Source organism: Alosa sapidissima, chromosome 1, assembly GCF_018492685.1.
Source record: "Alosa sapidissima isolate fAloSap1 chromosome 1, fAloSap1.pri, whole genome shotgun sequence".
In the NCBI taxonomy this organism is placed as follows: domain Eukaryota; kingdom Metazoa; phylum Chordata; class Actinopteri; order Clupeiformes; family Clupeidae; genus Alosa; species Alosa sapidissima.
In genome coordinates this window covers 44,805-70,805 of record NC_055957.1, presented here as the reverse complement: position 1 = coordinate 70,805, position 26,001 = coordinate 44,805, and the positions used below count along the sequence as shown (strand labels likewise).

Genomic DNA, 26,001 nt, shown 5'->3' with positions numbered 1-26,001 from the left:
GACACTACTAAAAATAACTACTAAAAATAACTATTTACAAAAAACAAACAAAAAATATTTACAAACTATCGGTGGGCTGTGGTGGTGGCAGAGGAGATCACCTGCGGCGGCGGCTGAAGAGGAGGCACCCCCACCACCATCGGCCAACAGCTGACAAGCCCTCTAATCGGGACGGCCTCGTAGAGCACCCTCGAGTATGAAACATGTGTCCATTCCATGCGGACGGCCTCGTAGAGCACCCTCGAGTATGAAACATGTCCATTCCATGGCCGTAGCACAAACGGAAGCTTCAAAACATGTAGAGGGTTAGTAGTTAGTAGTAACATGTAGAGCAGTGTTTCCCAACCTGTAGAGGGACAAAAAACACACATGTGGCGAAGGTGCGACATTTTGGAGTAGTTCGGACAATTTGAAGTCGCTTCGGACACAAGACTATCTTTATCTCAAAGTAACATTTACTTTGTTCCGAATTATCCCAAATTCTTCCGAAAGGGGATAATTACACATCAGCGCCTCCCACAGCATTTTTGGGGCTGTTACCAGTGTTCCCAATTGGAAGTCATGCATTGGAATAGGCCTTTATCACGGCAGCCGAAGTAGGAAGTGTGAGCACAGGTGTTTCTAATTAGGTGTCAGATTCGGCCACAGTTACTTCAACCAGTGGCCTCGTTGATGTTTTTAGGAACACCTGTGGTTTGTCTGCCAACAGTAAAGTGAACAGCCCTGCTTCAGCTGCCTGTGGGCTGCTGTGATAAAGGCCTATTGAAACGGTCAAGTGTCCAACTTTTCTGTCATTTGTCCCAACTTTCATCCATTTGTCCAGCACATTGCCATTGTGGAACGTTCAGTTGCAATTCCAATGCATCCCCATGCAATCGTCCTGACAATTGGGAGCGCTCATTTCCGAGCCCTTTCCTTCAGTGCCATTCTGCTCTCCTCAGTGAGATGAGTCTCTTCCTTATGATGTTTGTGAGTTCTGACAGGGCAGTCCTTTCTTCTTCCTTGGCCATCTTGAACTGACGTCTCAGGGATTTTAGTTTTTGTCTCTGCTGACTGATCTTGGCTTCTCTGTGGTTGAGCTTTGCTGGTTTGCTATCTCCACGTCTTTCCTTGACACCAAACCGCTCTGCTTCCACATTCATTATGATGGTACACATGGTCTGGAGCTTCTGGTCGACACTGCCCTTTGAGATGGATATCAGGCACTTGTCCACATCTTTGTTCAGCATAAGCCACTCCTTATTGTTTGCGGCAGGCCACTTCACCCTGCGGTGTTCCGATTTCCTGCTTGGTTTGGGGTTTGTGTGGCTTGGAGGTTCTGGGTACTGTGGGGAGATTCCGGACCTGGCTCCTCCTCCGTCTCACCAGGTTATGCAGCCTGCAACCTCTTGTGCATTTTACCCATCCTGGGGTAGTGTGCACATATACAGACACACACACGGAGCCCACACACACACCCGGAGCAGTGGGCAGCCCTTCACACACATGGAGCCCACACACACACCCGGAGCAGTGGGCAGCAAAGACATTTTCATTGTGTATAGGGGTGTGACAACCCATGGGCTTGTAGCTGCTGACCCTTTAAGTGCCTAATTGCTGCCGTGCTCTCACCTGTCCCTGTCCCTTTATATTTCCCATTTTAGGCCCATGCTGGCAGAAGGGATGGACCAATACACACACACACAGACACATACACACACACAGACACACACACACCATTTAGGCCCATGCTGGCAGAGGGGAGGGACCAACACACACACACACACACACACACACCATTTAGGCCCATGCTGGCAGAAGGGATTGCCAGGTGGCAGACGGGCATCCTTTTGCATTGTTTCTTTGGTTCGCCTTCTCTTGCATAACACCACCTTACTCCTCATGCATCCATCTACTCACCTACATACTGAATACCGATTACTCCTACTGACACATTTAAACTTACGCAGTACTTTTTGTTATATTAGTTAATAAATTCTTAAGTTAAAATATGTGTCCTCTGTTTTGTGATGACTTGGAGCCAGGTTGTCGGGGGCTCGTCTACTTTAGTTAATCCAGTTGGTTTTTGAGATTTGGCTTTAAATTGGCTGTTTGGGTTTTTTGGGAGGTGCTTGCTCTTTGTTTGAAATTTGTTTGTGATCTGGCCTGGTTAAATTGTAAGGTTGATGCTCTCTGTGAGCATTTGTTTGATTGATAAATGACCTGTTGGGAGGACACGACTGTACGGTTTGTTTGCATTTCAGAATTCATGTCGGAAGGTCCAACTCCAACGTTGTAAGTCACCTGTGTTTGTGTGTAGGCCTACAATTTTGTTAAACTCCCTGGTTAGGCATAGCGTCGTGTCTTCTTTGGGGCATGTCAGTTTGGGGTGGTTAGTGTTTTGGTCAACGTGAGTAGCAGCATTTGCTCGGGGGCACTTCCGCAGAGTGGCATGCGTTACTTTATTAGAGTCGTGTTTAATAACGCTCTGCTGGAACCAGTGCCAGAGTTGTCGAGGAAGAGAGGGGGATCTTTTTCGATTGCTCTGGTCTGTGCATAATTATTATCAGTAACTACATGAAGAGCTAGGGTTGATTGATCTGGTCTGTGCATAATTATTATCAGTAACTACATGAAGAGCTAGGGTTGATTGCTCTGGTCTGTGCATAATTACCCTTATCAGTAACTACATGAAGAGCTAGGGTTGATGTTAATTAGTTGGGCTTGGGTATAGTTAGCAGGGAGACCTGATTACTGATATACTGGTTTACTTTGTAGGCTACACATTGTGACGTGTGTTGACTTTTCGACATGGATATTGGCAAATTTGTTCAGAGGAGTCTCCTTCAGAGGAGTTTTTGGAGTCGTGCACCAAAGAGAAATTGTTGAATATCGCGGAGCATTATGATATTGACATTTTTGAAAAGAGTAAGCGACTTAAGGATGATCTTAAAGCTGAGCTAAGAAAGGGTTTATTTGAAAAGCATGTTTTGGTTGCGCCTGCCACGTCTAATTTGCCATCTCTTCCCAGTCCATCTTTTACTGGTCAATTTACATTCAAACAGCAGAAAGAACTTGAAAGAGCAGATGGAACATGAGCGTTTAACAAGTCATGAGAAGTATGCTATTTACAACGCCAAAATAAAATATAAATATATCGCAACTCTAGGGGGAGCTCTAGATCTGCCAAAAATAGACCTGAAACTGCATAGGATTGCTTTTAAGTCTATGATGTTGGTTTGGCTATTCGTTGATTCACTCACCTGCCAAAGTGAAGATTTATTTAGATTAATTAATCACAGAGTATGTGTTTATTGTATTGTGTATGTGTTAATTGTTTGTGTATGTTTGTTGTATATGTATCTGTTGTTTAGTGTGTGAAGATGTGTTTGTCATTCTGTTTGTATGTTGTAGCATCAGCCACATAACATTACTAATTGTAATTGTCTTAACATGTCTATTTAATCTAACACCTGGCTACATAACATGTGTGTGTATTTATTTGTTGTGTGTATGTGTGTGTCTGTCTGTGTGTGTATTCATGTGTTTGTTGTGTGTGTGTGTGCTTCAGAGGGCAGTTGGGACTTGTGTGTGTGTGTATTTATTTGTTGTGTGTGTGTGTATATTAATGTGCTTCAGATGGAAGTTGGGACTTGTGTGTGTGTGTATTTATTTGTTGTGTGTGTGTGTGTCTGTGTGTGTATTCATGTGTTTGTTGTGTGTGTGTGTGTGTGTGCTCCAGAGGCCAGTGGGGACGCATGTGTGTGTATTTATTTATTGTGTGTGTATTCATGTGTGTGTGTGTATTTATGTGTGTGTGTGTGGTTGTGTGTGTATCCATGTGTGTGTGTGTGTGTGCTCCAGAGGCCAGTGGAGACGTGTGTGTGTGTGTGTATTTATTTATTGTGTGTGTATTCATGTGTGTGTGTGTATTTATGTGTGTGTGTGTGCGTGTGTGTGCTCGTTTCAGAGGCCAGTGGAGACGTGTGTGTGTGTATTTATGTGTATTTGTGTGTGTGTGTGTGTATTCATGTGTGTGTGTATTTATGTGTATTCATGTATGTGTGTGTATTTGTGTGTATTCATGTGTGTGTGTGTATTTGTGTGTGTGTGTATTCATGTGTGTGTGTGCTCCAGAGGCCAGTGGAGACGCGCGCGCGTGTGTGTGTGTCTGTGTATTCATGTGTGTGTGTGTGTGTGTATTTATGTGTGTGTGTATTTATGTGTATTCATGTATGTGTGTGTATTTGTGTGTATTCATGTGTGTGTGTGTATTTGTGTGTGTGTGTGTATTCATGTGTGTGTGTGCTCCAGAGGCCAGTGGAGACGCGCGTGTGTGTCTGTGTATTCGTGTGTGTGTGTGTGTGTGTGTGTGTGTGTGTGTGTGTGTATTCATGTGTGTGTGTGTGTGTATTCATGTGTATTCATGTGTGTGTGTGTATGTGTGTATTTATTTATTGTGTGTGTATTCATGTGTGTGTGTGTGTGCTCCAGAGGGCAGTGGAGACGTGTGTGTGTGTGTGTGTGTGTGTATTCATGTGTGTGTGTGTGTGTATTCATGTGTGTGCGTGTGTGTGTGTGTGTATTCATGTGTGTGTGTGTGTGTGTGTGTATTCATGTGTGTGTGTGTGCTCCAGAGGCCAGTGGAGACGTGTGTGTGTGTGTGTGTGTGTGTTCTCCAGAGGCCAGTGGGGACGCGTGTATGTGTGTGTGTGTATTCGTGTGTGTGTGTGTGTGTGTATTCATGTGTGTGTGTATTCATGTGTGTGTGTGTGTATTCATGTGTATTCATGTGTGTGTGTGTGTGTGTTCTCCAGAGGCCAGTGGGGACGCGTGTATGTGTGTGTGTGTGTGTGTATTCATGTGTGTGTGTATTCATGTGTGTGTGTGTGTGCTCCAGAGGCCAGTGGAGACGCGTGTGTGTGTCGACAAGCGCTGCGGGCATTGCGGTGTGTGCTGAGTGGCGTGGAGCAGAGTGTGTGTGAGCGGCAGAAGGAGCAGACCTTCACACACATCATGCAGCGGCTAGACAGCAGGAGTGTGACACGCCTGCGCAGTGGAGAGACCTTCAGCAAGCAGCAGCTCACACACACACACTCCACACACACACTCACACACAGTGGACCCCTCATCTGCAGAACCAGCTCTGGAAGGCTTAGAGGTAAATATACCCCTAACCTATATATATATACTGCACATATATATTATATAATATAATATACATATATATACTGCACATCAGAACTAAAGATTGAGTTGATCACTATGTACATCAGAACTAAAGATTGAGTTGATCACTATGTACATCAGAACTAAAGATTGAGTTGATCTCTAAAAATAACATTGTTCGTGTTCTAGGACCCTGGGAACATTAAAAGTTACTGAACTGCTAGCTCGGTTAACAGGCAAAATTAAATAATTTATTCTGTGTCCGAAAGAGTGTTTCATTGGCATCACACACAAGCAATGACAATAAAATAGTACACATAATTATATTAGATAGATAGATAGATAGATAGATATTTTATTGATCCCCAAGGGGAAATTCAAGAATTCATTAATATTTTGTTATTGCTTATTCAGAGAAAAGTTTATGTTTTGAGGTAATTTCCTGGGTTGACGGGCACCATCAGAGATTTGTCCACAGGCTGGGAACTACACATGTCTAGTGACAGCTGGAACAGCCATACAGACTCCTTCTCCTCTCTGTTTGTGTCCTTCCCCCAATCTGTAGAATGTCTGGGAGTTCTCCTTAGTGACATCTTGATCTTTCTCCAGGAGAAGGAACAGAAGCTCACCTTTGCAGCTCTGGTACTTCACATACATACAAAATGCAGCCCATTATAACCCACATACAAACATGCACACAACAACAACAACATGGGCAAAATGCAGCCCATTATAACCCACATACAAACATGCACACAACAACAACAACATGGGCAAAATGCAGCCCATTATAACCTATATACAAACATGCACACAACAACATGGGCAAAATGCAGCCCATTATAACCCATATACAAACATGCACACAACATGGGCAAAATGCATGTGTGTGTATGTGCATATGTGTACACGTGTGTGTGTTTTAGGAGCAGAAGGCTGCATGTGTGTATATGTGCATATGTGTACACGTGTGTGTGTTTTAGGAGCAGAAGGCTGCATGTGTGTGTATGCGCATATGTGTACACGTGTGTGTGTGTTTTAGGAGCAGAAGGCTGCAGTGGTCTCCGTGCAGAGACTTATAGTGAGAGAGGTAGCCAATCAGGAGCGAGGCCTGTTCCTCATCACAGAGTCATCCACAGGGCCTGAGATGTATGAGATCCACACACACACGCGTGAGGACCGCAACACCTGGCTTGCACACCTCACTAAAGCTGCTCATAGGTATGACACACACTCGTGAGGACCGCAACACACTCATGTCTAGTGTGGCTAACACACTCATGTCTAGCACAGCTAACACACTCATGTCTAGTGTGGCTAACACACTCATGTCTAGCACAGCTAACACGCTCATGTCTAGTGTGGCTAACACACTCATGTCTAGGCTCACATGCTAACACACTCATGTCTAGCGCAGCTAACACACTCATGTCTAGCGCAGCTAACACACTCATGTCTAGTGTGGCTAACACACTCATGTCTAGCGCAGCTAACGAACTCATGTCTAGCACAGCTAACACACTAATATTATTAGCTAACTAATAAAAATCAATGTGTACATGCAGTTTAAGATGACATTGCGTTACATGGTGGCCCTGTGTGTGGTCAGTCTCCTAGGTAACAAGACCAAAGCTGTGTCAGATGATGATGATTTCAAGTCCCAAAATATACAAGGTCACCAAGGTATGTGTATATATACTCAATCATAGGTAACCATAGGCCAAGTTGTAGAAGTCTTCAAAGTAAACACATATGCTCACTTATAGTTGTGATAATGTGTGTGTGTGTGTGTGTGTGTGTGTGTAGAATCCCTACTCTCTCTGGATATGCAGGTGTGTGTTGTCCTGGAGGAGAAACTTAGAGTGTTTGCTGACCTTAGTGGCCGGAGACAAACTGACCTGTTAGTGTGGCCCCGCCCACACAACATACCACAAGCCTCAACCCTCCTGATGGAGGCCACAAAAGAAGGTACATACACACACACACACACATTCACAGTCTCAGACACACACATTCAGTCTCAGACACACACACATTCACGGTCTCAGACACACACACATTCACCATCTCAGACACGTTTGGCACTCCTTTGCAAGCGAAGATGACAATAGGTTTGGGGGGGGTATGGTTATGGCTATCGTTTCTGTCTGAGGTGCCACTGTGTGTGGCTTCACATACTGTGGGCAGCCGTGGCCTACTGGTTAGGGCTTCGGGCTTGGAACCGAAGGGTTGCCGGTTCAATCCCCAACCAGAAGGAATGGCTATAAGTGCCCTTGAGCAAAGCCACCTAACCCCTCACTGCTCCCTGAGCGCTGCTGTAGCAAGGCAGCTCACTGCTCCGGGTTAGTGTGTGCTTCACTTCACTGTGTGTTCACTGTGCTCTGTGTGTTCACTAATTCACAGATGAGATAAATGAAAAGACCAAATTCCTTGTATACTAAAGTCTAGAAACCTGATTTACATTTACATTACATTTTGTAGGTCTTCTGCTAGCTGCAGGCAGTTGACCATAGAGGAACTGGCAGAGTAGCCTGTATGCAGACCTTCAGACTACGTGTCCCACCCACCATCAGTCTGGGGAATGCGGCCTTCCCAGCTGATTCCAAGGATGCGTTGAAGGCATTTGATGTGAAAAGCCTCAAGTCGTCTAATGTAACCTTGGTAGACTGTCCAGGATTCTGCACCATGTAGAAGTGTGGAGAGACAGATTGCTTGATAGACTGTTTCGTTACTTGAAGTGCGTAGGTGGTTCTCAAAAACTCTACCAAAAGCAGAGGAGGCATGGTTGATGCGGGCCAGAATGTCATCACCAATTGAGTAGCTGGGAGTTAGGATGCTGCCAAGGTAGCAGAAGTGTTGGACGGTCTTCAGTGGGGTTCCTTCAATGGTGAATACAAATGGGGTGAGAGATGGAGAGGCGTCCTGGATCATAACCTCAGTTTTCTGGATGTTAATCCACAGGCCCAGTGAGTAGTACACAGATGACACAACATCCAGAGCTGCTGCATGGCACTGGGACTATGGGCCAGGAGAGCACAGTCATCACATACTAACCCTAACCCTAACCCATACTGTATCTCATGGATCAGGAGAGCACAGTCATCACATACTGTATCTCATGGATCAGGAGAGCACAGTCATCACATACTGTAGCTCATGGATCAGGAGAGCACAGTCATCAGCATATTGTATGTCATCAGTCATCACATACTGTATCTCATCAGGAGAGCACAGTCATCACATACTGTATCTTATCAGGAGAGCACAGTCATCACATATTGTAGCTCATCAGAAGAGCAGTCATCACATACTGTATCTAATCAGGAGAGCACAGTCATCACATATTGTAGCTCATCAGGAGAGCACAGTCATCACATACTGTATCTTATCAGGAGAGCACAGTCATCACATACTGTATCTAATCAGGAGAGCACAGTCATCACATATTGTAGCTCATCAGAAGAGCAGTCATCACATACTGTATCTCATCAGGAGAGCACAGTCATCACATACTGTATCTCATCAGGAGAGCACATACTGTATCTCATCAGGAGAGCACAGTCATCACATATTGTAGCTCATCAGAAGAGCAGTCATCACATACTGTATCTCATCAGTCATCACATACTGTAGCTCATCAGGAGAGCAGTCATCACATACTGTATCTCATCAGGAAAGCACAGTCATCACATACTGTATCTCATGGATCAGGAGAGCACAGTCATCACATACTGTAGCTCATCAGGAGAGCACAGTCATCACATACTGTAGCTCATCAGTCATCACATACTGTAGCTCATGGACATTGCAGGTGGTTGTTTTGGTTTTGGATTGGAGACGTCTGATGTTCCAAGTTCCTGTCAAGACAGAACTGTATTTGTGCGCTGTCCAGTGCTCTGAGGGATTGTCTGGAGAGGAGTGTGGCTGCCGCTAGGAAAAGGTTGAATATTACAGGGGCAAGCACGGTCACTCTCTCTCTCACACACACGGTTGCTTTTTGTGTCCACTCTGGTGTCTACAAGGCTCCTATAAACATAGTTGAGATTGTTACTCCTGTATGTGTGTGTGTGTGTGTGCGAATGTGTGTGTGCTTGTCTTAGGTCTGTGAGGCTTTTGACGGGTTCAGGTTGTACGAGAGCGTTGACTTGATTAGGAGCCTCTCTATCTGAATCAAATTCCCTAATTTGGGGTTTGGGGCTAACAAAGAGTCTTCAGACTTCAGAGTCTCTCTCTATCTCTGACTCCCTGTTCCCTATTCCCTTAGCTCATACTTCATAAATTTAACTGATCACAACAGATCTATAACAATTTAGGTTCTATCCCTAAAAACACTTGTATTTATCAGACACAGTTCTGTATCCTCATTGTCTGATGTGCATTTAGACCTTGGTGGGTCCTAGAACTTAGTTTCACAATCATTAAGTTTAATAACAAAGCCTATTTGGGTTTTTGCCTGCCCTGGAGCATAGGACTTTCCCTCCCAAATGCTGGGTTTGCTACTGTCACAGACTCAGATTTGTAAAACTTTAGTTCAACAGGTTCCCTTAATGGTTCAGATTTAGCCATACACAAAAGATAACGATTAGACACTCAAAAAGATTCAGTCTTTCAAAAATCTCAGAAGATAATCCAAAAAGGGAAAACAGAGGATCCAAGAAAATACAAACAAGTTCTAACAAAAAAGAGCTCACAAATACTGGAGGCATGAAACAGAGGAGCACAGCTTAAGTCCTTGAGTCCAGTATTGACGAGGCCAGACACAGACTGGAGAATGTGGGAACCCTTTGTAGGAGAGTTAATGATGCGGTGATTGCTTGCAGGTGAGTAGAGCTAATAGGCAGGAGAGTGTGAGAGATTCCATGTGACTGGGAAAAGAGGGGGCGTGGCATGAGGGGGCGTGGTCGAGGGAGTGACAGCTACTCGGTGCCGGTGTCGGTGTGACAGCTACTCCTGTGTCAGTGCAGTGCACAGTATGTTTTTGCCCATAAACAGTGTCTTAGAAAGTAAGCCCTCAAACAGACAACTTACCCACCTGGAGTGGAGTCACCTCTGTAGGCTGAAGCCTCTGTTGTAAGGTGTTCGATGTTCACAGCAACACAGGGGAGGCAGAAAAATACGGAAAAAAAAACGCTGGACAGTCTTTTAACAAACCCCTTACCAAAGGTTAGGGTTTTGACTTTATTAAGTACAAAGATAATAAAATAACAAGAGTCTCTGTGTAATCCAGCCCGATGACAAGCAAGAGCGCCATTCTCCTTTTATACCTGGAGCGGGAACATGCCCAGGCTTGTTCTGTCTCACTATGAGGTAATGGTTCTGCTTTTTCTCCTTGCCCATTGATCGCTTGTTGACCCTTTACTGACCTACAGTCTTTTACAGCTGGTACATTATGTTCTCACATTATGTTCAAAGCACATTTAATTTAACACACATAAATCTAACACCAAACACCTTATATCTAAGCAAACACACTTTGGGCCCTATCTATTCAAATTTAGTAGGATGTCCAGTTCACATTGGGAGGGGTTTCGTTATCAAACGTGGAGCGCATGGCGCAACAAGGTGTTCGTAGGTTTTTTAATCAGTCATATGGGTGTGTTTGGCGTGTAACATCATTTTAAACCGATGAGAATAACATCTGTCATTCCCTTTAACGGCGCAAATCGCGATATGTCAAATAAATGCATCCGTATTTGGGCATTCAACAGTGCATTTGAAGTAGGCTGCTTGCGAGACCGTATGGAATAGTCATTCTTAAACCATGCTTTACTAAAACCTAGCATAGCCTTCACGCTTTTCCACTCGTCTATTATTTGAACTCATTGGCAAAGTGAAACTAACTTTACCAAGGAGTCAGTCAACGACAAGACAGTTATATGCAGTTATTTTCACTATTGACTGACAATGGGTTACCACCGAAAACATAGGCTGGAAAAAGCAACACTTACCCTAATATTGCTCAAATGACTGAATAAAACAACATTTATCCTGCAGAGGAGTTGCTTATATCTCGTGACAGTGTGTCTTCAGCTGTGCTCCATATGTGTCTCTCGCCTCTCCCCTAATCACTTTTAACCGTCATTACCAATTTGCAAATGATGGTGAATAACTACTCATCATGAGATGTACAGTATTTCGTAATATCTTTATTCTAATTATGTTTCCCATTGTAATCGTGCAATTTCTAATACTTTGCATGGATGTGCGCTGGTGTGCGTTCATGAATGATAGAAGGATCACCTAGATAGAAGGATTGCGTGCACCTGCCAATATGACTGTTGACATGCGCTCTTAAAATAGCATATGAACAACTCGCCATTGACTTTTGACCAGGTTTAGGTGGTGTACGATAGCGATTTTTAGACAACGGGCCCCTCCCTAGGTTGTTAATTGCCACACCCCTGGGCGCAATGTTTAAAAAATAAATGTGCAAAATACCGAATTAAACTTTGCGCGGGTGGAAAACGAACTTTACACCATGCGCTGGTGCCCAAAATACAGCCCTTTATGTTTCAAGTAAACATTTCTTAAGTCTAAGAAAACACTTTTTTTATCAGCAAACTTTCTATATGTCTAAAAAAATGCCCTCTAAGTCCAAGCAAAATCACACAGGTTATATCAGCAAAAACAATTTTCTGCTTTAAGAAAACACACTCTAAATTTAAGCTTCTAAGTTTTAAAACACTAATACACTAACACTAAAAGTCTAATTTGTTTCACACTGGTTATCTATCATTACATTGCAGCATTCACACATTTTTATTTGTTTTGGAGAAAGCTGGATTTAAGCAGTTATGACTAAAAATTCTTTTAATTGTAAATTATGAGACTTCCCACATTTTCACTTGTTAACTTCGTTTTACAACACACACATTCACAAACTCTCTCACACGCATTCACAGAATCAAACACACAATAGTGTTGCAGAAGTTACATTTCAGTTGCCTAGTAACGGGGACACTGGCCAGTATGGCTATACTTTCTTTGATTTATGCTCATTATTTTCGTTACTCAGTGTTGTTTTTATTACAGTTTTTATTTGCCAAAAGTTGGCTATGATCAGTTACTATTTGTTGTTCGCTGTTTCAGTGACTTATTTTTACACAATCTTAGTTTTTATCGGAGTTCAAGATTTTGCCTATAGAACGTTGAGGCAACACTGGGATACTTTGTAACAAAACTCTGGATACAGCTGCGCTGCAGACAACAAGAAGAAAACGCTAGAGCTGCACCTCGGACTCTGAGTCACCAGTAACTGGTTTGGATTAGGGTTAGGGTTAGGGTTTGGGTTAGGGTTTGGGCTTCCCTTCTCTTCCTCATCCGCGGTATCTCCTCTACCATGAACACCTGTGGCTGCAATATAGTCGGTTGACTGTCAGCACAGCGGAAAAGGCGGTTTCTGCGACACAACTCTTCGTTGAGTTTGTGCTTTCCAGGGATGAAGGTCTTCCGATACTCTGCCCAAGAACTTCTGCCGTTCACCTTAACCCACACCAAGACCTCTGCCGGACAGTGGGGATTGTTCGCCGAAGACGCTACTTACACCGTGGCACTGGCAGCAACTTCACTGAAAAAAATGGTGTTTCTGCGCTATGCCAAGGACTCCAAGCCGCGCATCGAGATCTCATCTCCCTGGTGTCATCCTGTTGGCCTAGAGAAGAACCTTGCCCCCGGGGCGTGATTGCAGCACAGATCAACCGGCCTGGATGGAGAGAGTCTTCTACTCCCAACTCCCCAAAACTTCATCGTGAGATCGTTACAGATAGCGCACCATCCTCTCAACTCACTGAATGTCGGCATATGAATCATGCGGGCACTGGTGAGACCTGATCCAAGACTGTGCCCTCCACAGCATACTACAGGCATATCTGTTCTGAAGATGGCTTTGTTAAATGCCAGATCTATCACTAATAAGAGAACAATCTTTTTAAATCTCACAGTTTAGACTTTTTATTTTTATGTGAGATCTGGGTCAACCCTGGCGAGTTGAGCGCTATAAATGAATTAACTCCGGTGGACTGCAGTTGCCTAAATTCACCAAGACATTCTGGAAGAGGTGGTGGGACTGCTGCTATTTTCAAGCAAGGTTTTAACTGCCGTTTGCTTCCACCTATGACGTATCAGAGCTTTGAGTTGCAGCTGATCAAAATTGACATCGACGTCCCACTGCTTTGCGCAGTGATTTACCGGCCTCCAAGACCAAGCACCAGTTTCATTCAAGACTTTTCTGACTTCCTTGGTATGATTAAGCCAAACTGGGAAAGGGTTCTAATTGTGGGAGATTTTAATATACATGTGTGTTGTCCTGATAAACCTATGGTGTCGGACTTCAATAATTTAATTGAAGCCTTTGATTTGATCCAGTCAGTCTCCGGTCCAACTCACATACGTGGGCACACAGTTGACCTGGTTCTATCGTATGGTTTTGACGTTAATGATCTGAACATTTTCTCCACCTGTATTTCTGATCATTTGCCAATTGTCTTTCACGTGAATATCCCAGATCTTATTAACCCTTAGAACCCTAAGCTGTTTTTAGAGCATATTCACTACCTTTATTCATAAGGATTTATTCTGGTCATTGTAAGTGCCACACACACATATTATATATTGTTTTTTTTCAGCAGAGTCTAGGCTATCCAGATCTGCCATAATGTCATGTATTAGTACTAGCATTGATTTTATTTTGATTTTTAAAGAATTAAAATATAAAAAGGGTATCATAAAAATTCTTATATTTCGACATGTATCTCACCACAGCAAGCTCATAGCTCTACATGCATTTCATGTGTGTGTAGGGCAGACTGTCCTGAATCGGGCAATATAATTGCCATGTTGGAGGGAAACTCTGGGGCTGAGCAATTTACAGAAATATGTGGTGTGATTTACGGAAATAAATGCCATTTTTTATTTAGTGATGAAAAATGACCTTTCTGCGCTCCAAATCTGTGACACGAACTGATCTGACCTGACCCGAGGTTGCGTGTTAGCCTGTGTGCCTAGGTGTATGCACTCATAATGATTCTCAACTTTTTACTGGATTGCCATGAACAAAGTAAAGGCAAAAAAGGTGTTTCTTTGTTGAACAAATTGGGATGCAATGTGAGCCTTGAATTGGATGCCATGCAGGAATTTGCTAGGATCTCAAAACCGGATTATGAACATGCTTTGCCATAGAGAAACACGCGATAGCGTTGGATTATAAACATGCTTTGCCACAAGAACAGAAAAAAACGTGGGGTAAGTCCAGCTATATGAAGTTATTATTTTGCTGTCACTTCGTCTGTTTTATAACCCAGAAGGATGTACTTGGTATCAAATGATAGCTCTGAGTGTCCTCTTCCATCTGACATGCGTGGCATATCTATCCAATCACGGGTCCGCGAGTAATTCAAACGAGAGTAATGGGTGTGCAGCATTGGTTTGTGTACATGACTTATTATTTTGCAGTCACTTCGTCTGTTTTTATAAGCCAGAAGGATCGATAAACATGGTACCAATGGATAGCCCTTTGTCCCCTCTTTCATCTGATATGCTTGCCATATCGATGCGATCACGGGTTCGCAAGTAATTCAAACAAGAGTAATGGGTGTGCAGGTTAACGCAGAGAAGTATAGACTGTAAATATGATGCAATTTGATTTAATTTCATGATTTTTTTTAATTTTCATACTTGATCGTACAGACAATTGTGTAGTCTCTTTGGAAAGCCCCACTTCTGCTCTGTCATGCAATATAGGTTTCATCTCGCTGCGATGAACAGTTCCAGAGCAATGTAACAGACAAGAAAGGGTGTGTTTTTTGACGCACTTTGCGTCAATCGGGTTCTAATGGCTTCTACATACCTGACGCACCCGACCGGTAGCGCGACAATGTGACGTCAAAATGACGTAGATCTCTCTGGCGCGCCAGGGTTTTGGCCGTGTAGCGCGAGGTAGCGCACCACATTTTTTTTCAGACGAGCGCGACAAGGCGGAAACAGGAAGATGGACTAGTTCGAGGGCAGGGCGTGGAGTATGTGGGACGTTTAAGGGTTAAGACGTTATTCACGTGTTATTAACAACATGACGGTAACCAATTTTGCTAGTGTTTTCAAGTCTTCCCCCTCTACCATCATTCTTGAGAACCCTCTAAATCCCAGCCCAGATTGGAGAACCCTCTAAATCCCAACCCAGACAACCTTGGTTTAATGACACCACCAGAATGCTCAGAAGAGCTTGTAGAAGGGCTGAAAGAAAATGAAAGAAAGATATCTTATCTTATAATTACATTACATTACATTACATTTGGCTGACGCTTTTTAACCAAAGCGACTAACAACATGGTAAACAGTAAGTTTTAGAACAATTCTCACAATTTATACACAATATATATATATCACGATATCACAATATAATATCTTATGACTGTTTTAAACACTCCCTAACTGTGTTTCAGAAGGCTGTTAAATCTGCTAGAGAGAAATATTTTGCTGATCTTATAGCTAAACATAGTCACCAGCCTAAGGTTCTTTTCAGCACTTTAAAATCCTTAATCAGTCCCAAGGAAACTGCAAATACTGCCCCTTCTTTGAACTGTGGTGATTTCCTTGATTTCTTTGTTAACAAAATTTCTAATATATGTGACCAAGTATCTACGTTTGATGCACATGTATATCTAGAAACTCCTCCAGTGCTCACGGCCTCCTTACTTAGCGTTGTACCCATTTCCTTGTCACACCTGAAACAAGTTGCATTTGAGAGTGTGGGTCCCTCCATCCTCTCTATTATCAATTCATCACTTATCTCTGGCCAAGTACCAACTCATTTTAAACATGCAATAGTGCAGCCCCGACCTAAACACAGCACGGAATCTGTTTTAATTAAAGTCACTAACGACTTGTTACTATCTGTGGATGCAAAAAACTGCATTACTTATGCTGCTAGATCTTAGCACCGCCTTTGACACTGTAGATCACTGCATTCTTTTAGAGCGCCTTGAGCACTGGGTTGGAATTTCAGGTACTGCACTAAAATGGTTTGCCTCCTTCTTAGAGGGAAGAACCTTTTCAGTTCCTTTCAATGATACTTCATCTTCATCTGCCCCCTTATCTTATGGTGTTCCACAGGGATCAGTGCTTAGTTGTATTTTATTCTCACTGTACATGTTGCCACTCAGTCAAATTATATAAAAGCACGGTATATCCTATCATTGTTATGCGGATGATACACAACTGTATCTCCCATTTAAATGTGGTTCCTCTGGTGCCCTAAACCCATTGATTGATTGCCTAAAAGAGATTAAACAATGGGACCAATTTTTTAAAACTGAATGAATTCAAAATAGAAATTCTATTTTTTGGTTCACATGAAGCTGCAAATAATGCAATTAGTGAACTAGGGTCTTTTGCCAGATATGTAAAACCGTATGCAAGAAATCTTGGCTTTCTACTTGACCCTGATTTTAAATTTGAGAAACAGATTAATGCTGTGTTCAAGTCATCTTTTTATCACCTTAGTATCTTAAGTAAAGCCAAAACTATGTTTTCTTTCAAAGACTTTGCGATATTGATTCATGCCTTTATTTCATCCCGCCTGGACTACTGTAACTCCCTTTATTTTGGTATCACTTTGGTGTCCACTCTATCCCGACTTCAGATGGTGCAAAATGCAGCTGCAAGGCTCCTCACCAAGTCTAAAAAGACACAACATATTTCTCCAGTTTTGAAATCTCTGCAATGGCTACCAGTGCCATTTAGATTACAGAGGGTCCCCGTTAAAAATTGACACTTCATTCACGATAATGGTGATTCACGCAGCTGGGTGACATGTAAGTACAACTGCAGCCGCTTGGGGGCAGCATAGTCCGCTGTGGCGTTCAACGGTCGAACCGGACGGCGCATTCGACAGCAAGGGCTGTGATTGGCCGAGTTTTCAGTGCGTTTCTCTGTTTTTAGCAGCCCCTGCAACATGCTAATCCACTGTAGCCTAAGCTTTGTACATAATGTTAAACATAGTTTTGGATTCAGTGGCAAGATTTCTTGATTGTATAGTGCCTGTCTCTCAGTAATGTTTTAAAATGAGAGCTTCGTCAGCTGGCAGTAGGCTACTTTGTCGGTAGTCATGAGAAGTTCGCTTGCTAACAGAACATAAAAATGCTGCCCAGAAACCTTGTGAATAGTTCTGACACTAACGAGGTTGAAATATAGCCTTTGCCTACAGCATCTCCTTAACAGTAATGTTAACAAAATGACAGCATTCATATGACAAAGGAAAACGAATCCGGTCACTCAAGACTGTGCCGCAGCCGTCGGGCAGAAGACGCTTGGTGGCCGTCCACAACGTTATAAACTTAACCTAAATAGCCGGCTGCTGTAAGCTACAATCGGATTTTATTGTATACCCCTGTTGTCTCAATGATAACATCTCATTTCCGACTATATTTCAAAGTGTGCCGTTCATTTGCATTATTAACATAACATCGTATTTTGTAATTTTTGGCGAAGACGTGCATTCCGTTAGGGATATTGAACATATTTAACATTCTCTAACCATCGTGATTTCGAATTGGTGCAGTTGTCAGCACAAAAAATCATTTTATTCTTTTGCTCTTTTGCATTGCTCTATGCTGTTCTATGGTGCTTTCTGCCTCTTGGTTGCGCACGCATGTTTTCGTGACGTTTCATAGAAATCCATATATAATGAGCGCATAAAACGACTTGTTGACGTTTTGGGACATTAATCTACATGTAGGCTACGTTAAGCTTTAAGGATTGTCCTTAATTTATTTATATAGGCCTATTTAGGCTACTTGCGCAAACCCTGGATACTTTTATTGCCACACAACAATATTGGTGGTATTTGTTACATTAGCTTCAAAAGGCACCGCTTCAGAAAGCTGCACTGCTTGTGAAAGAAGGGGGTGGGGGAGGGGAGCTTGCAGCCAAGTGTCGGAAAAATGCATAGCCTACAACACAGAACTCTCGCATTAGTCACTGACAGTAGACACGCTTCCAGCCTAATGACTTTCACACATTTTGAATGATTTACAGTATGCCTATACATTAGCGCTCCACGTGTAGAGACTGTGCAGAATACAATGTGTGAATGATGCTCAATGATTTGCCAATAGCCTATAATAGTCTTCTGCTGGGTTGCATGTACTGTATAGCCTAGTTTTACTGTACATTTTTTCAGCCTTTATTGGTTAAATGACCATTTTTATTACGAAAATATTTCTTAACTTCAAAAACACAGTGTCTAAAACTCGGTGTCATTCAGACTCAACCCTCTTGACGTTTGGTGATTAATTGACAGCTGTTTTGGGACACGTTAAACTTTCTTTATAATGAGCGCATAAAACGACTTGTTGTTTGGGACATTAAGCTACGTTAAGCTTTTTCACATTGAGGATTGTATGTCCTTAATTTATTTATATTTAGGCTACTTGCGCAAACCCTGGATACTTTTATTGCCACACAACAATATTGGTGGTATTTGTTACATTAGCTTCAAAAGGCACCGCTTCAGAAAGCTGCACTGCTTGTGAAAGAAGGGGGTGGGGGAGGGGAGCTTGCAGCCAAGTGTCGGAAAAATGCATAGCCTACAACACAGAACTCTCGCATTAGTCACTGACAGTAGACACGCTTCCAGCCTAATGACTTTCACACATTTTGCAGAGAAAGCTCGAGTAGCCGAGAGAGCAGAGAAAGCTCGAGTAGCCGAGAGAGACGCCGAGAATGATCGGTTGAAAGCGGAGGTCAAAAACCTCAAACGAGAGCTTCAACAACTCCGAGAGACCAGCCACTTGGAGAGCCACAGAGACATTTTACAGGAGATGAGAGCTGGAATCGGAGAACTTCAGGCGACGCTACGTGAGCAGAGAAGTTATTCGACGCCTGAGAGACCAATCCCCAGGTGCACCTCGACACCAGCTCCAGAAACGTCCTCCTTGCAGATGTCTCCATTGGCCCTCTCCGTCACACTCAACGACAGCATCCAAGTTCCTAGTCAACACGCAGACGTGACCTTGCGTGATGTTGGTCCCGAAGACCACGCTAAGATTCACCAACAGAGCTACGGCCAAGTGGGCAGATACGGATGCCTGCTCTTCAGGTCCATCGTCACAGAGGAACACTATAAAGCCTGGAGCAAAACCACCAACTGGGATGGAGCGAAGGGCAAGCGAGCACTGCCGCAAAATGTGAAAAACTTTGTGGTCTCAACACTACAACGAAAGTTCCCTGCTATGGGGAGGAGTGAACTGAAGGACTGCATCAATAAGATCAACGAATTCCTCCGCACAACACGCAGATCTTCCCAGGGATTCAACGTGCTTTAAATTTAGACTGTAGAATGTAGACTGTTCATTATTTCAATAAATACGTTTTCTCTGAAGCACTTTCCCGACTTCGTCTTTCTATAGGCTAAGCATATCATGGAGATAGAGTAGAAAACTTGATTTAACTAAACAAATGTAACTAAGTAAACTGATTGTTTACTCTACAGTAGGCTATGTTCCCCCTCTCAGGCTGTACAGTAGGCCTATTGAAAGTAGGCTAATGAGCTCAATAGACACGTTAGCGCTTCCATTAGGAAACTTTCGTTGCAGACTTTCACAACTGATTGTTTAGCCTACAGTAGCCCACTGTAGGCCTACTCTACAGTAGCCTAGGCTATAGGTTATGTTCCCCCTCTCAGGCTGTACAGTAGGCCTATTGAAAGTAGACTAATGAGCTTAGACACATTAGCGCTTCCAGCCTAATGACTTTCACACATGAATGATTTACAGTAGACACATTAGCGCTCCACGCAGTGGCGTAACTAGGCCTAGTAGGTGCAGCAAGTGCAGTCGCACCAGGGCCTGTGACCTCCGTCGCTACCCCCGCAATGCAATTGCTGGAAAATTCTATACCGGTCCTTTCTGACTACTTGCGTGCCTTTGACCAGGCCAAGGCTACAGCGCAGACAAAAACCGCAAATAAATGGGGGTTCAGAGTACATTTGAAAATGTTAGAGCACGGAGAGTGAAGCGTCACTTTGACGAACTATCGGAAGATGAACGCTTAACCGATGCAGAGAGATACTTCAAAGTGCAGGTATTTAATGCAACTCTGGACATCATAATCAGTCAGCTCTCCCAAAGATGTGCAAGCATGCGGGAAACTTGTTATGTGGTTGAGTCTTTACGTCCTATGATCCTTCAACTCGCAGGTGATGATGAACTGCTTGAAAAGGCAGTACGTTTGTCAGACCGTTATAGCATGGACATTGCACCGACATTCCCAACACAACTCCTCTCATTTAGGTCTTGCTTTAAAGCAGAGATTTCACAGAAGTCATCTATTTTTCAACTTGCCAAAAGGCTGGTGGTAGATTATGACAGTGTAACATCCACATTCGGGGAAGTGTGTACTGCTCTCATGTTGTTTCTACATTGCCTGTGACTGTGGCAACAGCTGAGCGATCTTTTTCCAAATGTTCAACAATTGCTGGTGTACAGGCTATAATCAATTAGCTAAATCATTTGTCCAGCTGTTTAAACATTTTTTCGTGTTACATTCAAACGCAAAAGGTGCTTTGATAACTTTTTTGTTTAAACGTCGGCAAGCAGGCATGCTGCGGTTGCAATGAATGAGGATAATTGGTTTTATCTGCGGTGTTATTTTTTGCATTTTGAATATGACTCGCTCCAGCACGTCTACTTTTTTGCACGGTGCTTTCTTAAAGGAGCTGCACCATCTTACAACAATTGCATCTACATTTTCATATTAGAATGTTTTGTCAAGTGTAAGCTTAAACTACCGTGATCAAATTAAGTTTCCGTGCCCCCGCTGAAAGTCTCTTATGCTCTTATCGTTACACTATCAAATCTATAAGTAACCGTGACAAATAGGGTATAAGATATATAAACTCACGCTATTGTATTATCATATATGTTTGGTAATGGCTCAGCTTTCTCTGATTGTTCTACTGAAATTGCATCATGGAAGCAGTAAGTCAAGTCGCATCAAAAATAGTAGTGGCAGAACTCCAAAGTGACACCTTGTGGTTGTTTGTGTCAACTGCAGTTTGTGCCATTTCTGCTGAGAAAATGGGGATCGTGATTCCTGAAGGAACCCGTCCAAACTTAACGGGGACCCACTGTAGATTACAAAATTCTTCTTTTTGTCTTCAAAGGTTTAAATGGACAAGCTCCCCAATACCTAAGTGAGCTTGTACACTTTCACTGCCCTTCCAGAACTCTGAGGTCATCAGATAAACTACTGCTCTCAGTACCTCAGAGTCATCTAAAAAATAAAGGTGACCGTGCTTTTTCAGTAGCTGGGCCCAAGTTGTGGAACAACCTCCCTTTTCACATTAGATCTATACCAACTATTGGTGCTTTTAAAGCCAAGTTAAAAGAACATATGCTATTAATGGCTTTTAAATTAATTGTGGAATGTAATTATAGGCTATATATATATATATATATGTACATATGTTTTTAGTTTTATTTTCCTGTTGTGCTTTTTTTTGTGTCTTGATTAATTTTGTCTTATATTATCTATTTATTTATCTGTTTTTATTTTTTTTGAGCACTTTGGTCAACCACAGGTTGTTTTAAATTGTGATATATAAATAAACTTGACTATGACATTTAAAAAGTAGTGTTTGTTCATTACTTGTTACTTCTTAAAAAACAAATCCATTACTTTAATTAGTTACCCTCTATGGAAAGTAACTTTTTATGTTTTTATGTGTAGGCCTACATAAAGTTCTACTATGGAGGACATAACAGGTATTTCTTTTGTGCTCTTTATTATAAAAAATGGCACAAACACACAACACTTGACAAGAAAACATTAGGCTATTATAGGCTTCAACACCACCACTAAAGCCCTATGAAACAATATCAAATAACATAGCCTCGACACATCTTATGGGTATATAGGTGAGCACAAAATACATAAGGGCTTATTTTATTGCCTTACACTCTAAACACTCTAAACACGCTCCTCTGAAATTGGTGCAAAGCTAGTGCAAATCGTATCAATAGGCTGACAGTTGAGTTAACGGCAGTGGACAAAAGTTTCTCACCAGGGCACAGTGTACACCCTCACACCTCACATTCCTCCCCTTAGTTTCAACAAGTTTGAAGTAATGGGAATCAGTGTTGCGCGGGTTTGGTCACAAGCGGCCCGCGGTCGCCCGATATTTTAATCAACCCGACCGCAACTCGGACCGCGAATATTAATTAGGACAAAATTATACCCGACCCGCGATCCAACCCGCTTATTTACAAAATGTGTGCTTTTGGTTATAGTCTGCATGCAGTGTGACAGTAGGCCATTTCTGTAAAACAAACTAATTTATTTAGGCATGCAGGACATAATGTTCGCGTAGGAGAGAGAATGAGAATAAGAGCGCAAGCACGCACCCAACCACCAAGGATTAGAACACTAGGATAAAATTTGAAGGCCATGGACATACATCTTTCTTTCGAAAACAGAAATGGTGAGGCAAGGTAGGCTAGAGAGATACATTGCTGGTCAAAACGTTAGCGTAAGAACTGGTTTATAATGCTGAATGAAGCACAAAGCTTTACAAAAGCACATCCACTGTTTAAAGTCACAAACACAACGAACTGTAACTTTAATGCATGCGCGAACCTATACAGGATGTATAGTCTGTGCCATAACATTTATTCCTGCAGGCTGGCAAGGCAAGGCAATTTATTTATATAGCTCATTTCATACCCCAGGTAGACACAATGTGCTTTACATAGCTCAGGCATTACCTGAAATAAAAGTAAGCAGGTATAAAACACATCACAAATATATCACAGTGGTGAAATAAGTAAAAACAATAAAAGCAATAAAATAGTAGAATTAGTAAAAATAATAAAAGCAATACAGATAAATTAAAAACAGGAAAAAGCCATAGAGAAGAGGGTGGTCTTCAGTTGGGTTTTAAAAGTGGCAATGGTTGGAGCAGTCTTAATGTGCTCAGGGAGTTTGTTCCATATCTGGACTGCATGGTGGCTAAAAGCAGCTTCACCCTGTTTGGTGCGAGTAGAAGGTATGCATAATACCTGGCTGTTCTGTGATCTAAGAGGTCTGTGGGGGATGTAAAATTTAAACATGTCTGATATATATGTTGGCCCCATCCCATGCAGTGCTTTAAAAACCAGTAGCAGTACTTTAAAATCTATCCTTAAAGAAACTGGCAGCCAATGCAGGGACTTAAGTATGGGCGTGATATGTTCTCTTCTGCTTGTCTTTGTTAGGACTCGTGCTGCAGCGTTTTGAACTAATTGAAGCTGTCTAATTGTCTTTTTTGGAAGTCCTGTGAAGAGCCCGTTGCAATAGTCCAGCCGGCTTGAGATAAAAGCATGGACAAGCTTTTCCAGGTCAGACTGGGACATAAGGTCTCTCAGCTTGGCAATGTTTTTCAGGTGATAAAATAATGTCTTGGTTACAGCTCTCATATGATAATCAAAGTTGAGGTCACTATCAATTATGACTCCAAGGTTTCTGTCTTTAGTCTTAACTTCAAGCCCTTTTGCTCTAAAAAGTGTAGCCATTTTGTGTCTTTCATCCTTCCTCCCAAATAAAATTACTTCGGTCTTCTCTTTGTTCAATTGCAAATAGTTTAGTGACATCCACCTATTTATTTGGTCAAGGCAGTCACATAGTGAGCCAAGGGGATCCGTATCAGTGGGTGACAGGGCTAAATAAAGTTGCGTGTCATCTGCGTAGCTGTGATACAAAACCTGAGTGTTTTTAATAATCTGACCCAGTGGGAGCATGTAGAGATTACATGCTCCCACTACATTAGTAGAGTGTATCTTTATGGATCTGGAGGTTAACTTGGAGTTTATTTTTCTGCCATTTTCTTTTACTTTTCCTACACTCTCTTTTCATGAGTTTAACGGTTGGACTATTTAACCACGGGGCTTTCTGTTTACTGGTACTTGACTTAAGTTTTAGAGGGGCGACATCATTCATGATAGATTCCATTTTTGTATTGAAAAGTTCCAGTAGATCATCCACAGAATCACAAGAGCTATGGAAATCTGGAATTTGTATGAGAGCTTGTTCAAAGAGAGCTGCTGTGGATTCATTTATGATCCTCTTTCTAGTCGTAATGCAACTGCTCTGAATGCAGGGGGACATAGATATATCAAAAAATAAACAGAAATGGTCAGATAAGGCTTTAAGTCTTTGATTGTCACTGAGGCACTAAGACCCTTTGTGATGATAAGGTCAAGAGTGTGACCATGCGAGTGTGTGGGGCCTTGAACATGCTGGGTAAGACTAAAAGTGTCCAATAGAGCAAGGAAATCCTTGGTATAAATGTTGTTTGAGTTGTCCATGTGCAAATTAAAATCTCCTGAAATGATCAAATTCAACACATATGATTGACAGGAGATCACTAAATTCATCTATAAAAGCTCTTTCAGACTGTTTGGGGGGTCTATATATTGTCACTGTAAGAATCTGAGGGGAACCCTTAATTAGGACACACATATACTCAAATGGTGTTGAAAGTACAGTCTGTAAAATATTGGCTCCGAGCTTTTGGGAACCTACAGAGTTTAGGTGGACGCCATCGCCCTTATACAGCACAGCTTGATTCCAGAGCAGATCATAGTTGTCAATAAAGTGCAGAGTGTGTGCTTTGGAGGCTGACAGGAGCCACGTGTGCAGGTTAAGGATCCTACTGAAACGCCAGTCACCACGGCCCAGTGTTTGGACAAAATTGCGAGGTCGCCCAAAATTCACATGGATTTGCTGAATTTGCGTTAATTGTTGCGATCGCAACTTTGCGAATTCCTGGAGGGACTGAGTATTGTGCAAACGTGCAGCTGAGAAAGCAGTGTCACTGTCAAATCCCTGTCCCTGGGAAAAGTAACGTTGTGCCGAATTGAAAAAGGAACTACGTTTCGTTTCCACATTTTCAGAAGTAGTGTGTTACACTACTTTTTACCCAAAGAAGTAGTTAGGTTACTGTAACACGTTACTTTGTAATGCGTTACACACAGTACTGTCAGACACGCAGTCTCTCTCTCTCACACACACACAAACATTTGTACTGTTTTATGAGGTATTAAAGGGGAACTTGACAAGTATTTCAATGTAATAAACCCATTTAAAAATCATTTTGGTTAAATGACCTGTTCCGGTGAAAATGGTGACTTTCCCCTCTGCGCCTCGCGTCCCCAGGCGGAAAACCAACCTTGCAACATTGAGACTACTGTCCCGGAAAGAGAAGTGAGAAACAAGAAACTCGTTTTAAACTCGTTTTAACCTTGTAACATCCACATAGTTCTGCCAAACTTATGCTAACCATTCACTAGCTTGTCAACAAATCCATGTGCTTTATCGTTACCTTTTCCCACAGTTTGAAATAGCATAATGCGCAATTTCTCCAGCAGAGGGAGAAATCCTGCCAAGTTTCCCTTTAAAGGATAATTCTGTTTTTTAGCACTTTGAGTCCCTCACCGATATTTTGACGATTGGTCCTGTCTCGACTTTTCTGACTCATTTTGAATCGCCTTTACTGCTTCAGAGTGGCTGCCTATGGGCATGCACAAACATGTCCTTAAAACAAGTTTGTTGATTATTAAAAACAAATATATCGGCGCAATGTATGATTTCCAGCCCTGTTATTTGCTATTGTGGAACAATTTTTTCAGATACCTCACAACCACGTATAAACTTCCTCTCAAACTGTCTCTGCTACTTGTTTAGGAACATCAATGAACACCAATAACCACTCGGTGAGTTGCACAGTTTTGAAAACGAACGTTAAGGGTTGTTTTAAGGACATGTTTGTGCATGCCCATAGGCAGCCACTCTGAAGTAGTCAAAGGCGATTCAAAACGAGTCAGA

The 26,001-nt window shown here is 42.4% G+C and overlaps 1 protein-coding gene across 1 annotated transcript in view; it reads left to right on the top strand.

Moving 5' to 3' along the window:
- LOC121722837 (rho guanine nucleotide exchange factor 28) overlaps positions 1–26,001 on the top strand; it is a 78,443-nt gene that overhangs the window by 31,636 nt on the left and 20,806 nt on the right. The window contains exons 7-11 of the mRNA XM_042108642.1: positions 4,880–5,140; positions 5,714–5,790; positions 6,191–6,369; positions 6,758–6,831; positions 6,955–7,116. Of these exons, the coding sequence (XP_041964576.1) occupies positions 4,880–5,140; positions 5,714–5,790; positions 6,191–6,369; positions 6,758–6,831; positions 6,955–7,116 (753 nt within the window). The remainder of the gene's footprint in view (positions 1–4,879; positions 5,141–5,713; positions 5,791–6,190; positions 6,370–6,757; positions 6,832–6,954; positions 7,117–26,001) is intronic.